Consider the following 18,411-nt stretch of genomic DNA (forward strand, 5'->3'; position numbering starts at 1 on the left):
TCCTCATAAAATGTAATCCCAGCTACCCGGGAGGCTGAGGCAGGAGAATCACTTGAACCCAGGAGACAGAGGTTGCAGTGAGCTGAGATCATGCCACTGCAGCCTAGGTGACAGAGCGAGACTCTATCTCAAAAAGAAAAAGAGTCTAGGAGTATTCCCTCTTCCATTTTCTCTGTAAGAGGTTGTATAAAATCAATCCTCCTTTTGAATGTTCAGAAAAATTCTCCAATGAAACCATCAGAATATGAGGGTATCTTTTTCAAGGATGCTTTCGTTACAAATTCGGTATCTTTAATGGTTTCAGAATTATTCAAGTTCTAAATTTCATCTTGGCCAAGTTTTAGTACTTTCTGATTTTTGAGGAATTTATCCATTTCTTCCAAGTTGTATATGCATAGAGTTGTTCATAGTACTCCTTTACTATTGTTCTAATGGCTGCAGGATCTGCTGCGATATTCTCTATTTCATTCATATTAATGGTTTTGGTATTTTTTAATCTTAGTCTTTTAGAGATACATCAATTTTATTATTTTTGAAGGACCAGCTTTCTGTTTCACTCATTTTTCTCTATTGTTTTCCTGTTTTCAATTTCATTAATTTCTGCTCTCTCATTTCCTTCCTTCTGTTTGCTTTGGATTTAGTTTGTTCTAACTTTTCTAGTATCTTTTTTTTTTTTTTTTTTTTTTTTTGAGACGGTGTTTCGCTCTTGCTACCCAGGCTGGAGTGCAATGGCACGATCTCGGCTCACCGCAACCTCCGCCTCCTGGGTTCAGGCAATTCTCCTGCCTCAGCCTCCTGAGTAGCTGGGACTACAGGCACGCGCCACCATGCCCAGCTAATTTTTTGTATTTTTAGTAGAGACGGGGTTTCACCACGTTGACCAGGATGGTCTCGATCTCTCGACCTCGTGATCCACCCGCCTCGGCCTCCCAAAGTGCTGGGATTACAGGCTTGAGCCACTGCGCCCGGCCCCTTTTCTAGTATCTTGAAGCAGAAACTTAGATTACGGAATTCTTTCTTTATAATTTAAGCACTTAGTGCTATACAGTTCCCTCCCAGCACTTCATTAGATGCATCTCAGAGTTTAATTTGTTCTGTTTACATTTTCGTTCAATTCTGTGTATTTTTAAAAATTTCCTTTGAGACATCAAGAAATTCCATTTACCATAGCTACAAATAAAGTATCTAGGAATTAACCAAAAAAGTAAAAGATCTCTACAATGAAACTATAAAACACTGATACAAGAAATTGAAGAGGACACACAAAATAAAAATATATTCCATGTTCATGGATGGAAGAATCAATATTGTTAAGGTGTTCATATACTGTTAGTGTTCATGCTACCCAAAGCAATCTGCAGAGTCAATGCAATCCCTATCAAAATATAGAAAATATAATCTTAAAATTTATACAGAACCACAACAAAAGACCCAGAATAGGCAAAGCTCTCCTAAGCAAAAAGAACTAAACCAGAGGAATCACGTTACCTGACTTCAAGTTACACTACAGAGCTATGGTACCAAAATGGCATGGTACTGGCATAAAAAGACACACAGACCAGTGGAACAGGACAGCACAAAAATAAATCCAATAAATCTACAGTAAACTCATTTTTGCAAAACTTAAACAAGAAAGGACATTCTCTTCAATAAACGGTGCTGAGGAAACGGAATATCCATATGCAGAAGAGTAAAACCAGGTCCCAGCTTTCCCCATATAAAAATTAAATCAAAATAGATTAAAGATTTACATCTAAGACCTCAAACTATGCAACTACTACAAGAAAACACTGGAGAAACTCTCCAGGACACTGGAGTGGGCAAAGACTTCTTGTGGCAAAGACCACATAGGCACAAGCAACCAAAGCAATCATGAATAAATGGGATCACATCAAGTTAAAAAGCGTCTGTACAGTGAAGGAAAACAACAAAGAGACAACACACTGAATGGGAAAAAACATTTGCAAACCATCCATCTGATAAAGGATTAATAACCAGAATATATAAGGAGCTCAAACTACTCCACAGGAAAAAAAAAAATTATTAATTCAATAAAAATGGGCAAAAGATCTGAATAGACATTTTTCAAAAGACATACAAATGGCAAACAGGTATATGAAAAGGGACTCAAAAATCACTGATCATCAGAGAAATGCAAATCAAAACTACAGTGAGGTAGTTTCGACTACATCTCACCCCAGTTAAAATGGTTTTTATCCAAAAAACAGGAGACAACAAATGCAGCCGAAGATGTGGTGAAAAGGGAACACTGGTACATGGTTGGTGGGAATGTAAATTAGTACAGCCACTAAGGAGAATAGTTTGGAGATTCCTCAGCAAACTAAAAATAAAGCTACCATACAATCCAGCAATCCCACTCCTAGGTATAAACCCAAAAGAAAGGAAATCAGTAAATTGAAGATATATCTGCACTCCCACGTTTGTTGCAGCACTATACAAAACAGCCAAGATTTGGGAGCAACCTATGTGTCCATCAACAGATGAATGGATAAAGAAATGGTAAATACACACAATGGAGTATCATTCAGACACACACAAAAGAATGAAATCCTGTCACTTGCTATAACGTGGACAGAACTGGAGGTTAAGTGAAAAAAACCATTTACACAAAGACAAACATAGTATGTTCTCACTTATCTGTGGGAGCTAAAAATGAAAACAACTGAACTCATGGTGACACGAAGTAGAAAGATGGTTACTAGAGGCTGGGAAAGGTAGTCGAGGTGGAGAGGGATTGTTAATGGGTACAAAAAATAGAAAGAATAAATAAGGCTGAGTGCAATGGCTCACACCTGTAATCCTAGCACTTTGGGAGGCCAAGGTGGGCAGATCACTTGAGGCCAGGAGTTTGAGACCAGCCTGGCCAACATGTCAAAATCTCATCTCTATTAAAAAAATATACAAAAATTAGCTGAGCATGGTGGCATGCACCTGTATAGTCTCAGGTGCTCCAGGGGCTGAGGTGGGAGGATCACTTAAGTCTAGGGAGGCTGAGGCTATAGTGAACTGAGATAGTGTCACTGTACCCCAGCCTGGGTAACAGAAGGAGATCTTGCTTTAAAAAAAAATTAATTGGGCCGGGCGCGGTGGCTCAAGCCTGTAATCCCAGCACTTTGGGAGGCCGAGGTGGGTGGATCACGAGGTCGAGAGATCAAGACCATCCTGGTCAACATGGTGAAACCCCGTCTCTACTAAAAATACAAAAATTAGCCGGGCGTGGTGGCACGTGCCTGTAATCCCAGCTACTCAGGAGGCTGAGGCAGGAGAATTGCCTGAATCCGGGAGGCAGAGGTTGCGGTGAGCCGAGATCGCACCATTGCACTCCAGCCTGGGTAACAAGAGCGAAACTCTGTTTCCCCCCAAAAAAAAAAAATCTTTTGTATTTGGAGCCCTAAGGTAAAAATCACCAGCATTAAGTGTAAAAAGTCCCAAAGAGAAACATTTATTTACAACATATAATTAATGGTCAACATCTTTCACTAGGATAAAACAGAAAAATCACCTCTACAATTTTTATGCCTTAGCAGCTCCTTTCATTCTAATTTAGAATCCCAATTTCAGAAGATTGATTCAGACCAGATTAAAGAAGCTTATAACTTCCCCAGTTGTAAAAGTTCCAAAAGCAAGCTGAGGAGAAAGGAAGATTCTTATTCACTACGACTCTGCTTCTTTAGTTTACAGGCACTTACTGTCTAATCTTTTGAGAGCTCTTCTCCCTCTTATTATCCGGATTCACCTATATGGTTTTAATCCCAACAGACTCTCAACAGCAAGCCATTCCTCTATCTTATCCTCTTGTTTGTGACTTGTAGTGTTCTGTAATTTTACTCAGGATGTGGTAGTCTTAACTAAGCATGCAGTGAGTTTCATGGGAAGGGACAAAGAGGTGCTGCCTTCTGTTCTCCACACCACTTCTTGTTGACTGTGAGGTCACTCTTGTGCTGTGATGGAAGTAAGAGATCTAAAAAAGGTAGGTTTTTTTTTTTGTTGTTGTTGTTCCCTTCCATTCATCCTGTTTATTATTAATTGGTACACTCCATCTTGAGGTATCAAATACTAAAACAATCTGAAGTAAGCAGACTTACGTCTGAAGAATGGCCCGATCTAAAAACTTAAAAGTGTAGGGCTAGGTCCATCACCTACTGGCCATTCAATTATTTTTTTGTGCCTTTAAAACTTCTTATAAACATATTCAACTGTAATTCAAATGGTTTAAAAACCTACTCTGGTGGCCCACAAGAAGTAATGGCTGCTCTATAGATTCAAGCTAATAATAAATCAGGAGTTTGGTGTTACCTTAAATGGGTTCTGGCAGAACAGCAGGTGTTAACCAGAAGCAGAAAAAATAACTTTACAACACATATAAAAATCAAGCAGTTTCATTCAAACCTATCTGGGCAAACATGCTGTAATCTAAATTTATCGAGAAAAAAATTAGAATTTTAAGAAACCTACGACCTGTATATATACATGAATGGTTGAAGTAAAACACTGTCATGCTATGACTTCGAGTGATACATGAAGAATTCCCAAACATCCGAAATCACAGGAGTTGTAGTGAAAAAACTTGTCTGCAATCAGAGGCAAGAAGTCTTTAATAAATCAGCCACAAACACAGATGGTATTTTAAATATACAGTAGGAACATTTATTTTAACACTTCTAAAAGATATTTCTCCATGCCTGATGATTTGATATAAAAATCAAACCCATCATACTTTCCCCATCAGTCTCTCTACATCAAGGGTAATCAGAAATTTATACAACACGAGTATTTGCTTCTGAAACGAAAATTACAAATTATATGATAACAAAAATACACAAATCAACTGGACCCTAAACAAATTTCTAGTGAATTATTTCTCCTTTCCCCCAATCACCTAGAGCTTCTTTCTTCAGCCTCATTCTGTTCCTTTTCCTTTCTTTGCTTGGCCATGAATTTCTGTTAAAAGCAATTTGCAACATGAAATACTTATTAGATGTTGTTCTGCTATGTGTGCAAACTTATCTGCTGTATATCATTGTATTTATAATTAAAGAGACTGATCCTACAAAATAAATAGTATAAACACAGTGCCTTATATGAACATTTCTTCCTTTCATTCATCAGTCATCTGATGTTTACAGTACACCAGGTATTATGCTTGGTGCCTGAGGATTCAATGGGCAGCAAGAGAGTTAGGATCTTTTATACCACAGAGCTCACATTCTAACGAGAGGAAAAAAAACAACAAAAGAAAAAAATAAAATAATTTGGGGTGGGGAGCTGGTAAGCACTTAAAAAAAGAGTGCAACAAGTAATTGAGGTTGAACTTTTTTGGGGGTTCTACTCAACTCTTTCTTATGCAAAGACATTTCTGGTGAACTGACACTTGAGCTGAGATGAAAAACATGAGAAAGAACTGGCCATGCAAGTAGGATTGGGAAGGGGCAAAAGAACAGCAATATAAAGGTGCAAAGGCAGCCAACAGGCCTCTTATGTATGAAAAATGAAACAGAGAGAGCCAGAAAAGCTGAAACACAAAAAGCTATTTAAAAAACTGAGTTCAGAGAAGCAGAAAAGAATCAGATCATGCAGGGCTTTAGACCCAAAAGAAGAAGTTTGGATATCAGACCAAGTGCAATATGAAGCTACTACAAGATTTTAAATGACATAATAAACTAAGTTAAGCACACAGGTAGCAAAGCACAATGTAAGCTTGGGCCTAGAATGAAATAGAGCTTAGCTCAAATCCTAGGTCTGCTACTAACTAGTTATGTGACCTTGGGTTTAGACACATAACCTCCTTAAGTCTATTTTCTCATCTTTAAAATTGGAATAATAGTATCTACCTCATAAAGTTGATGAGGAGGTTAAATAAGCTTCCAGCACAGAACAGTTCAATAAATGTTAGATGAATGTGTCACAAATTCAATAGAGAGGATATATAAAATTATCAAATATTCAGCAGGAACTAGAACACCGCTTTAATTATGGCTAGTGATGATTCTCTGGAGTAGTATTTCTTAAACATATATACAATTTAAAAAAGGTTTTATGATTAAATGAGTTCGATAAATGGGTTGCATAAAGTTAAGCCAGATTCATGCTCACTAGACAATTCAGAAATTTTAATATGCTAACATGTAGATGACTGAAGAGGGCATTAAAATATGCAGTTTTTAACTTTAATAATGCAGTGTCATATGAGACTTGTGATCTGCAGAATCTACTCTGACAAATGTTGCTGTTCAAGGAAAAGGAATAAGGGCTAGACATTACTGGCACGGTACACTGAGGGAGAAAACATCATTTTGAATTTAAGCGGAATACACCGGCATAAACATTCTCCTAAAGTGAGAAAAAAATGTTTGGGGTAGATAAATAACTTGATTCTAAGACAGTAACACCACCTCAAGATTTTGTAAGAATTTTAAAAATTACCTCAGTATTTTGCTTATGACGTGTACTCTTGCAGTGATTTGTCATTGCTTTTTCACCTGAGTAGAAGAGGGAACAAATTGGACAGAAGAATCCAGCCTTAGGTACAAGAAAGTCTAATTCTAGAGGATAAGAGACAAGAGGAAAATTAGCAAGAATTTACCTCCAGCTGTGTTCATCGATTTATTTATTTATTTGAGCCTGTCGTCCAGGCTGGAGTGCAGTGGCACAATCTCAGCTCACTGCAACCCTCTGCCTCCTGGGTTCAAGTGATTCTCCTGCCTCAGCCTCCCAAGTAGCTGGGATTACAGGTGCATGCCACCATGCCCTGCTAATTTTGTATTTTTAGTAGAGATGGGTTTTTTACCATGTTGCCAAGGCTGGTCTCGAACTCCTGACCTCAGGTGATCTGCCTGCCTTGGCCTCCCAAAGTGCTGGGCTTACAGGTGTGAGCCACCATGCCTGGTCTCCATCAATTTATTTAAACATGACAAAATACTAAGCATAGTATATACTTAAATATGAGCACAGTATACACTGCTATAAATTTAGGGATCATAACTCTTTATTTCATTAACACATTCTATAATATTCTAGAGCCTCTAGGGAATGCCAGTATGCCACTGCTTTGGTATACTGCCAAGCTAAACAGATTCCCATGGAGCATCTTCAGATAACAAAGAACTGTTCAATAATCCTTCAGAATACCAAGTCATTAGATAAGAATCTAACAGTCTAAAAGAAACCTCTGGCTGAGAGCTGTGGCTTGAGCCTGTAATCTCAGCATTTTGGGAGGCCAACGTTGGCAGACTGCTTGAGCTCAAGGGTTTAAGACCAGTCTAAGCAACACTATGAAATCCCGTATCCACCAAAAACACAAAAATTAGCCAGGTGTGGTGGTAGACACCTGTAGTCCCAGCTACTAAGGAGGCTGAGGTGAGAGGGTTGGTTGAACCCAAGAGGAAGGGGCTGCAGTGAGCTGAGATCACACCACTGTACTCCAGCCTAGGCGACAGAAACCCTATCTCAAAATAAAATATAATAAAGTAAACCTCTTAGGAATCCCGTTAAAATACAAGAAAGAAAAGAGATGGAATGATGGGCAACTGTCTGATTGAGGAGTATGCTGGCTGAATAAGGTCATCCTCAGCTCACCTTAGCGTACTATGAACAAAGTTGGCTAGCAAAGATTTTCAGCATGTTCTGCTTAGCTGGAATGAGTTTCCGCCTGGGCAAGTATAACTAAATTCTCAACAGAGTGGCAAAGAAAGCTCCAGGAATAAAAGAGGAGATACATCCCAGATTTCAAAAATGCAACAAAAATATCCTTCTCAGGTAAAAACAGCCCAGTCACAACTGTCTTCAAAAATGCCGCTGTGTAAAACATGCAAATTTCTACTATAAAATTGACAATGCAGGTGAAATTACCCAACTACTTATCTAAATGATGTAACAGTTATTACGGTGTTGAATTTTTATTTCATATAGATACGAAAAAAATGTCATTTTAACTTTACCTTCGGGGACATCAGATGTCACTGATTTGCCTAAAGAAGAGTCTTCAGTCTTCTTGCGTTTTCTCTCTGGTTCTGAATCCTTTAATTCAGATTCCTCATCAACTAAAAATTTTCAAGGGAAAAAAGCTATTCAGAATAGATTTACAGATTTCGTAAAGTTAACACTGGATAACTCTTACCTTAAGACTCAGAGGAACCCTCCCTTGGTTAATCCCATCTGACTATTCTTCACATAATGTTATCCAAGATTCTTTGATGTGAGGAATAAATGGGTAAATCCATTCAAATGGATTTAGGAATATAAGCCTAAAGCTAACAGAAAATTTCATTTATATATGTTCCAGGGAAAATTTAAAGAGTAATACAAGTTGTTCAAGTCCTATAGTTACTGGCAAGAGAACTCATATATGCAAAGTGCTGAGCAGAGCAGAGTGGAGATTAAGGAAAACGGATAACAGCAGAAATTGATTCTATGGCCCAATACGGAAGCCCTTCCAACCTAGAAAATTGAGCCTAAACTGATAACCTAAAATCACAAATAAAATTAATACAAATAAGTGAATAACAAGAAGCACTCAATGTTAGCAGAATTTGCATACTATGATCTTGGGGACAGACAAAAATGAAGACTGGTTCCAAGCAATTCTGATTACCCTCAGTAGCTGGAATACCTTACTGTTGCATAATACTTGACAAAATCCTTTTACATATGTAATAATTGATTTAGCTTTCATCTCATGTAAGATAGGCAAGTCAAATCATTCTTATCCCTATTTCTTCAGAGATGGAGAAAGCACAATCAAGAGGTAATAAACAGGTATGGCCGAGATGGTACGGCTAGTGAGTGACATAGGCTAGAACTAAGACTTTGTGACTTCAAGTTCAGTGTTCTCTCCTTACATCTGGGCTATGTTTTGTTTTGTTTTGTTTTGTTTTTTGACATAAAGTCTCGCTATTGCCCAGGCTGGAGTGCAGTGACAATGACCTTGGCTCACTGCAACCTTGGCCTCCCTTAAGAATTGCTTAGGGGTTTAAACAATCCTCCTGCCTCAGCCTCCTGAGTAGCTGGGGTTACAGGCACATGCCGCCACGCCCGGCTAACTTCTGTTTTTTTTTAAGTAGACACAGGGTTTCACTATGTCGGTCAGGCTGGTCTTAAACTCCTGCCCTCAGGTGATCCACTCGCCTTGGCCTCCCAAAGTGCTGGGATTATAGGCATGAGCTACCAATGGGCTACTCTTTGGTATTCCTGAGGGGATGGCTAGGAACTTTGAAACCATTACTTACTCTTATGCCTCACATTTTACCGATCAAGTCCTAGAATCAGTTTTCTTAACTTGATGGTTGAAATAATCTGGTTTCCTTGCCTCCAATCTCTTCCTATAATTGTTTATTTCCTCATCGGAGCAATACACTTTCTCAAACATATCTGCTCCTGCCACTCCAAAGGCACATTTATCTTAATAATATATAACATATATTAAACTTACATAATTAAAATAGATTAAAATAAATGATTTAAGTTTACAATTGTGTGGAAAATGACTTTTTCTCAAGGTAGGTCTTTTGTCAAACATATTGTTATGTAAGCAGTAACTAAGGAGACCTCTAATACATTGGGAGCAGTACTGACAGCCCACCTGAGATCAAATTCAATGAACTCCTTGGATGGAATCATAATTAAGTTTTCCTTAGGGACGACAGGATAGGAAAAAAAAGACAGCAATGAGGGTGCTACAATTAGAATGGTAAAAGAGATACCCTTATAGTGCTCTATTTAAATAATCATACTGGCAAGGTGATTTTTTTGCTTTACCTCTCTGAATCAACAAACCCCTTGAGAGCAGGAGCTATGTACTTTCTTTTGTCTATCCTTTTAAACTTTCTGTTATGAACAGTGCCCAACAGAATGGATATGACAAATATCTGTTGAGTGACTGAAGTATTCTAGACATTTCCTTATTTGTTTCAACTTAAATGTCATAAATTCTATTAAGACTTCTTCTTTAATTCATGGCTGGCTGCTTAGAAGCATCCACAAAGCAAGGTCCACAAACAGCAGCTAGTTAATAAATAATTTATATCTAATGAGGCAACATAATCAGAATAACCTTTCAAGAATCATTTCCACTAATCTGGCACATTCTAATTATCAATAATCCATTCTCTATAAATTACAAAGATCAAAATCTTACCCACATCTAATTAAGTTGACTTTTCCCACCCCTGGTCTATTCCACTGATTTTTCTGCTTTTCTTCTTAGATATATCTCTGAAACCTCCAACTACTATCTTGTGTAACTTTCCTTCCCATTCAAAACAATCCTGTGTTACCTTCACTCATCTGGAAGGCCTCTTCACCTTTTGCTGGTTCTGTCACCACAGCTTTTTCTGATGGCAGAGTTTTCCCAACTCTAACTCTCTTGGTTGGAGTTTTAGCTTTAAAAAGAAAGTCTTAATTTATTGCTCTAGAAACAGTATTTAAATTGTTTTAATCATATTATACTGTCTGAATGACAATTTCAACATTACAATTTTTTTTTTGCAAAATATACCCAAACTTGGGTGGGAAGCCTATATAAAATAGAAGAATTCTATTTAAGAATATTCAGCTTAAACATTTTCTTTTGTTCCCAGTTACCATTTTCCAAACAACTACGCTTTTCTACCTTCTTTTCTACGAATATTTTTCTAATTTGTTCCATAAGCCTGTGGGACTTTCCTAGTATTTTGTTCTTAGTTGAGTTAAATCTTCCGAAAGGCTTTTTTTCTTTTCTTCTTTTTGGAGACAGTGTCTCATTCACTGCTACCAAGGCTGGAGTGCAGTGGCAATGACCATGGCTTACCCCAACCTCGACCTTCTGGGCTCAAGTGATCTCTCGCCTTAGTCTCCTAAGCATCTGAAACCACAGATCCATGTCACTGCCCCTGGCTCATTTTTTAGTAGAGAGAGGAGTCTTGCTAGGTTGCCCAGACTGGTGTCGAACTCCTGGCCTCAGGTGACTCTCCCACCTTGGCCTCCCTAAGTACAGTGCTGAGACAGTAAGTATGAGCCACAATGTTGGACCTCAAGATTTTCTTAATGGAAATTATTTTTATCTCCCTCAAGTTCAGAAAGTGAGCTGCCCTACTATTCTGTATCATTACAATATTACTTTAAAACAAAACAGTTCCTTTATAAATTGTTCTAAATCCTAAGTCTAAGTAAAAACTGGGAGGAAATCTGATGTAAATATTCTTCTATTTATCAAAAGTTGTCTTTTACCCACAATACAAATATATCATTTTCATTCCAATTCTAATTTGGCTACTTTAGTTTGTTTTCTGTTTTTTGTCATTCTTTTTTGAAGTATAACTTGGAGCAAGTTCTGCTGTATAACTCTAAATAAACTGTGAAACTTGTATACAGTTCTTTGGAAAATTTATTGTTGACTGTAACTGTCTGTTGGCTTCTGATATCAACACTAGGTGAAATTACTGGTAATGCCACAACATGTATTTTAAAATTAATTTTAAATAAAATCCCCTCATAAAACAGAGAAATTACTACTTCCAAGAATCTACCTGTTAAGTGTCTTTCAATCATGGTTTTTAGATCTTCTTCCGTAACATTCTCATTTACTGGAGCCACTTGGGACAAAGCTTCAAGTTTTGTCTTTTTTGTGTCCACAGCTCTCTTCTTTCTATTCCCTTTTTTATCTGTGGGACCATCATTTTTGCTTTGTGCTAACTCAACTTTTAAATCATTATCTCCATCCTCCTCCTCTCCAACTTCATCAACAGTAACAAAATTAAGTTCTTCTTTAAGGTTGTTAAAATCAGCCAGAGAGTCTTCATCCTCTTCAGTTACTTCATCCAAAGTCACTAAATGCAAATCACTGCTGTCATCTTGTATTTCATCTACAGTAACTAAAGTAGAAGGGTCTTCAGGCATCTGAGAAGAAATGAAGCCAATAGAATCCCTTACAGTATCTCCTTCATTTCCTTTCGTATTTAAAGTGGCAAAAGTTATGTCTGCTGACTCATTCAAAGGTAGCTCTTCCACTTCTCCAATTTCATCCACAGTTACCAAGCGTTCCTGTTTGAGAAGATCTTGTTCTTCAGCCACTGACAGAACAGTAACATCTTTAGGTTCACTGTGGGAAATGCAATCATCTTGGTCAATTAATTCATCTAATGTAAAAAGTGAATTTGAATTTTTTACCATTTCTTCCATATTTAGTTCTTCTTCATCAATTACTTCATCCACAGTGACTAGAGCTTGGGCTAGATGTGCAGCTGCATCTTCTTCTTCCCCAATCTCATCCAATGTTACAAAAGATAGTTCTCCCTCAACACCACGAGGGGCTGAAGTTCTCCCCTTTTTCTTCTTTAAGTTAAGTTCAGAGAATGGAACATTTCTGAGAGTTTCTTTCTTTTTTCCCTTTAGTGGATTCTGCTTGGCTTGAGAAGGATTCACTTCTTCTATAACCTCATCCACAGTAACAAATTCATCCAAATTAAATGGAAATAATGGTTCCTGCTGGAAAGTTAAAAATCATAGTATTGTAAACAAATTCTGAACATTGCCTAGATTCCAAATAGTCACAATAAATGTGCATGCAGATCATCTGGGAGAATTTCAGTGCTAATTAAGTTTTCTAAAGGCTAAAATTAAGAGTTTTTTGTTTTTTTTTTTTAACAGCGCCATAAATGACTTAGCTATAATTCACAAAGTATAAGCCAAAGGTAAAATCCTAACAATGTCAACCTAACTCCACTTCTTAAATTCAGTAAGATTACATTTTCTAAATGATGAGTTTTGAAGTATGACACATAAAAATATTACATTTAAAGTATTTGTCAAACAATATAAAGGATTTACTGTTCCATATGTCAAACATCTAACAAGTGCTCTAGGAGACTTACTGGACCTCTAAAAGCACCTCAAATATAGTTAGAAAGTAAACAGCTAATTAGACTGTTCCATTTATTACGTATATTGCTTACACATTAATTAACTATAGAATATATATTTTAATAAATACAATGGTTACATTTTGAGAAAGTTGTATGGAAAAGTTATTAAGCTTAATATCTAATATAATCGTATTTGAAAACAAAGTATCTGTAATTTTTAAAATACTTTCAATAGTAAAGAAGGTAAGTTCCTACCAGGGCTCCTGTACATTTAGTATGTTATCAGTGATCAACTGCTATTATATATAACAGTGACATTAGAATATGAACCTTGTAATTTCTAGGGAGAATTATCTGCAAGCAGTTGCAGTATCAACTTAACAAAGCAAAATGGAGTAGCCCTAATTCTTATTTCTGCTTTAAACTAGTAACATTTCTCCTTGCCCCAACAATAGAGGCACAAATTCATCCCCTACCAGGTAATAAAAGTAAAATGACTGAAAAAATATTCTATGTAATGGTAAAAATCTGAAATACTTAACAACCAAATATAAAATATGTTTGTTTGGCAACAGCATGTGGTACCAGTAAAGTAAATCTTAGAGACCATCCACCATCCACTTACGGTTAAATTAGAGCCAAAAGAATAACCTGTTTTAACAAAATTAGAATGAATCAAGTCAAATGTCAGTCATTCTCCTTTACATATATGATTTTTTTTCTGTGTCTACAACCTATTCCTGTCAGTATGAGATGGAAGGTATTTTCCTACTCTACTCTTTCTGTCCCCATATAACATTTTGCTCCTTTGCCAAGAACACGAGGTGTTTAGGCTAACTCAAGGTCAAAAAGTAAATTAATCATAGGATTAGAGGTAAATTAAAAATAAAACATCTCATCCCTATCCCTTGCTCTATACCTCTAACTCTCTAACATTTGTATTAACTATTATAAGGCAGGCACAAGTTATAAGAATGATGCACTGTGCTATGGTGCGATAAAAAAAAAAGTTAGGGTCTGTGATCTACTTTTTACCTCTTTAGGTTTGGAACTTCTACCAGCGGCACTTTTAGAATTCTTAGTGTTTTGTCCAGCCAAAGTCTGAAATAGTAAATAAGAAATACAGAAAAACAGAATTTACAACCAGATTATTAAATGGTATTTAAAAAACACCCAGAAATCGTTACCAAAATACAGTCAATTATGCAAATATTTAACACATATACCAAACTAAGTCAACAGTCATTAAACAGTACAGGCACAGTCTCTACAAGCTGTAGTTAAATTCAGTTTTACTGATCTTTTCGTCCCACAATGTCTAGTTGGGCAATCAGTGACCCGATAGAACAAGGTTCAATTTAAGAGAGGAAACAGTTTCCCATTCAGAAGCAAAGTAGTAAATCGCCTTAGGAGATCCACTGCAAACTTTTTTTTTTTTTAATCAGTTATTTCTGACCAAATATTTTCCAAATAATGCTTTTCAAACCTGTCAATAAATTATGAACTCAAGCTTAATACTCTAAATGTATACTGGCTTAAACAATGGAATCATTTAAGAAATGAAAATGGGAGCTTCTGGGGTGGAGTGAGGAGGTGAAAGTATGAAACAAAATTACATCTCCTACTCCATAGCTACACCAGCGAAGCTAATCACTTCAAAGACACACTGCGCCATTCTTCCTACCCTCCTCACCTTATTGCTGCTGTCATCCCGCTTCATGACGGAAGGTCTAGCTTCTGTTTCCTGAGATTGTTTTGTTAAATCCCTGTAATCCAGTTTAGAAAGCTTGCCTTGCAGGGCTGAGATCTTTCCACTGCCTCCTCTGGTAAAACTGCTCTGAGTGGGTTTCAATTTACTGCTGTTTTCTGCCAAGCCTGACCTGGCACTTGTAGGTTTAAGTAGAGCAAATTCCTTGTCTGAAAGTTTCTTTTCAGCATTGATTTGATCTCTAAGTGCAGATTTTAGAAAACTTTTCTGATTTTCCGTTTTCGAAGCTGTAGCTTTTGCCTTAGGAGAAGAGACAACAACAGCCTTGATGCTTGATTTATTGCTAGATACACTGGATACTGCCAGAATACTAGTCTTACTAGTTTCATCAGGATTATTAGCCTGACCCACTCCTTTATTTGGGTATGCCTTGAATAAAGTATTTTCTGCAGGCTTTTCTTTCACTGATGCCATAATCTTTTCCACCTTTTCTGCAACCATCCTACCTTCATTCTTTTCAGCCTTCTCTGTTCCTATTTGAAGATCCATTCTGGTTTCCTTGGTATTAAATTCATTCTCCTCCTTTTCATCCATGTTACTTTTTTTTTCAGAAATACTCTTTTTGCCCACTGTCTTCTCATCCCCAGTGGAAACTCCTGGTACTAATGTCACAATACAAGATGATGGCAGTATTTCTGCAACAGTTTCAGGTTTTTCTACTTCGGCTATAGCTTCTACCACAGACTGTGTAACTCCAGAAAAGATATCTTCTGCTTCAGATGGAGATTCTTCTATAACTCCTTTGATGTTCCTTTCTTCTATAAACACACCATCAGATGGTAACAATGCTGTTTCAGGGTTAGTAATTCCTGCGTCTTTCTTCTCCAAGTCACTGTTATACACCTGCTGATTTAAAGCACACTCCTCAGCATTTTCAGTGAATTGCTCAATACTGGCTGGAGTGGATGCTACAAGAGAAATTTCTTCTTTGACATCCTCCCCTTGAGTTTCAACCTCCAATGTTTCAATAGCAAAGTCAGAATCACATGTTGCTTTTTCAGGTTCTTCCTCACAAGGTTCCTCCTGCTGTACCAAAATTTCTGTTTGCATGTTGGGTGTACTTTCTTCTTCAAGCTCATTAGGTTTAACAGAGGGACTATCAGTTGCTGTTTGGACCTCACTTTCATCAACTGGATTGTTTTTCAAGCCAGGGCTAAAAGTATTTAAAAACAAACAAAAAGAACACAAACAAAAACACAAACAAAAATCAAACTATGATGAGGATTCAACCATTATAAATAATCCTGTTGATGCCAATTGTTAAGACTTCCTGATGCATTAGTAATAAGCACTGGGAAATCCAACCAATCAGCATTAGAATGATTAAGATGTTTTGATGCCAATATGTAATATAAATTATGACTGTTGATATGTTCCTTTTGCACTCATGATTATAGCCACTATTGTCCTTCCTGTGTCAAGTTAACACCTAACATTGAAAGGCCAAATGTAAATTTTAGATACTTCAGATATTAGGTCCTATTCCCAACAGTGGTAACTGAAATAAAATAAATGTGTACAATTCTACAATGAAACTAATGATCCATGCACTATGATTTAAAATTAAGTGATAAAAAGAATATAAACAGAAATTGGTGGGCAGAAGAGACCAATACTGTACATCGTAACACCTCTTTTTACTTTTTTGGATGTACAATATTTTTTTAATTACCCAAGAGCTGTATTATTAGTAATACTTAAAAGAAAACCTTTTTGAAAGTATTCTTTGCATACTCTATTGAAGATTTAAAGGTAGTGACAAAACCTGATACAACCACCTTACGTGAACATACAATCTTATTATAAATATTTGCCTTTGGCTATAAGAAGAAGTAAGTTAAAAAAATAAACCTTCCCAATTAGAGGGAGCAATGTATAATTCTAATATTTAACTGAAATATTTAAGTACTATTATTTAGAAGAAATGGAGGAAATGCATGGCTAAGTTATTTAAGTCATCTTATTTCATCATGATCTTTCCAAATCTAAAGTATATGAAAAGTATGTGATTCTATAATTCCAGTACTTTCACTGAGGTAGATACAGAGTGAGTTATTTTTATATTAATATTAAAAAAAATCAGAGGTTACTTTGAAGGACAAGGAAACCCTTAGCTTCCAAAAACAACACCCAACATGCTTTCAATGCAAATTAAAATTTACCAAATATAGTCACATAACGAGAAGCAGCAGGTTGGAGAAAGACACCGGAAAGTGATCCTATCATATCAATACCTGATTATTAACAAGTATTGACTTTCTTCTCCTAATTTTTAAGGAAGGAGAGGATGAACCATCCCCTTTTGACTTGCTTCTTAAAGGGTGCCCATGTACCCTTTAGTTAACACAAGATGATATGTATCTATGTGCTGAGACAGTAATTATATTTAAGAAGTTTAGAGTAAGTCGTGCTACAATATCAGGGTCTTAAATCATTTGAACTAAACTAGTCTTCCTTCAAGCCCCAAAGATTACATCCTGAGGAGAAAACTTTTCTACCAGATTAAAGAACTATCTCTTGACCATAAACCTCAATGAATATTCTATTCATTGTGCAAGTTATTCTTTGCATGCTAAAATGGTTTTTATTTGAAATAATCATATCCCTTTAATTCAAAACATCAATGGCTAATTTTAACAGTTTCAAATTTTTACAATTCAAGATAAAATTTGTGGCAAAGCACAACAGTGAAAAGAAAGAGTAGTGACAGTCACAGTTACAGCAGGTACATGAATATTATTTCTCAAAATAAGCTTTTGTCTTTAAATTACAAGACTCATTTCCAATAATGAAGAATATACTGAAATTCCTGCCTCATTACTATACTACGTATTAACCCTACATAAAAGCTTTAGAAACTTACGGCTATGTAAAAACACCTATGGGGCTAGGGTAACAATGGAGAACTTGATTCCTGGCTTAAGCATATAGCGAGACTTTTCCCTTTACCATATTAAAAATTTTTCAATAAAAAATTATCTTTTACACAATCTGAACCACTATGCAGTTCCATACTTGAAACAGGTAACTCAGGTCTACTCAGAAAATTATTTAGTTCCATATTTGTCCTTGTGTGCTAGTCTTATTACATCACAGTGTTTTATTTAGGTAAGTCATTTACCAAAACTAGTATCTGCTTTCTGACTAATATGGGGGAAAGCCTTAGTATTGATCAAGTTAGTCTGAAAAGACAATTTGAAATGTCAAATGACATCAACACCAAAGTTAAACAACCACTTTGTAAAGATCAAATGAAAACACAGTCATATTCCGGGAAATACAACATAAAAGGATTCCAGAAAGGCATTTGAGATACAGATATCGCATTTGCCACTCCTCCCTCCTGCCCCCATACACCAAATACCAGAATTTCACAGCCTTCAGAAAAAGCATGCAATAAAAGCTGGGCATGAGAACAAACATAAACACTGAAATACAAATATCCTGAGAAACTTTAGACTGGGACTTCATATTACTAAAGATTAGTGTTTATTTCAGAGACCAACTGGGTACTTCCTAACATTAATAAATTAGAAAAATTTCATCTAGCACTTTTATTTGTGGCCTTAATCACATGGTAAATAAAACCTGTTTCCATCTCAACAGGATGAATACAGACATAATGTGAATTATTAAATTACGAATGTACCCACCTGAAATTTCCTCTAAACAGTATTTAAATCATTTACATTAAATAAAATCATCATATTCATGATGAATTGGCAACCACAAGTGCTTTAAAACAAAACAAAACAAAACAAACAACTGCATGTAGTACCAGCTACT

General features: G+C 36.4%; 1 protein-coding gene across 6 annotated transcripts in view; it reads right to left on the reverse strand.

Annotated features, from left to right (window-relative positions):
* Positions 1–636: 636 nt before the first annotated feature.
* The window catches only part of ZNF638 (zinc finger protein 638), a 167,129-nt gene continuing 149,354 nt past the window's right edge, over positions 637–18,411 (reverse strand). For 4 of the 6 annotated variants that reach the window (XM_074398569.1, XM_010333483.3, XM_074398580.1 and 1 more), the window contains exons 22-28: positions 14,551–15,778; positions 13,893–13,958; positions 11,523–12,477; positions 10,293–10,397; positions 7,959–8,060; positions 6,445–6,563; positions 637–4,962 (exon numbers count right to left, since the gene is read on the reverse strand). In XM_074398569.1, the coding sequence (XP_074254670.1) occupies positions 4,897–4,962; positions 6,445–6,563; positions 7,959–8,060; positions 10,293–10,397; positions 11,523–12,477; positions 13,893–13,958; positions 14,551–15,778 (2,641 nt within the window). In that variant the 3' untranslated portion in view covers positions 637–4,896. Of the gene's footprint in view, positions 4,963–6,444; positions 6,564–7,958; positions 8,061–10,292; positions 10,398–11,522; positions 12,481–13,892; positions 13,959–14,550; positions 15,779–18,411 lie in introns of all 6 variants that reach the window. The other 2 variants (XM_074398572.1, XM_074398567.1) reach the window with 1 other exon arrangement.

Source organism: Saimiri boliviensis, chromosome 1 (genome assembly GCF_048565385.1).
Source record: "Saimiri boliviensis isolate mSaiBol1 chromosome 1, mSaiBol1.pri, whole genome shotgun sequence".
Classification (NCBI taxonomy): domain Eukaryota; kingdom Metazoa; phylum Chordata; class Mammalia; order Primates; family Cebidae; genus Saimiri; species Saimiri boliviensis.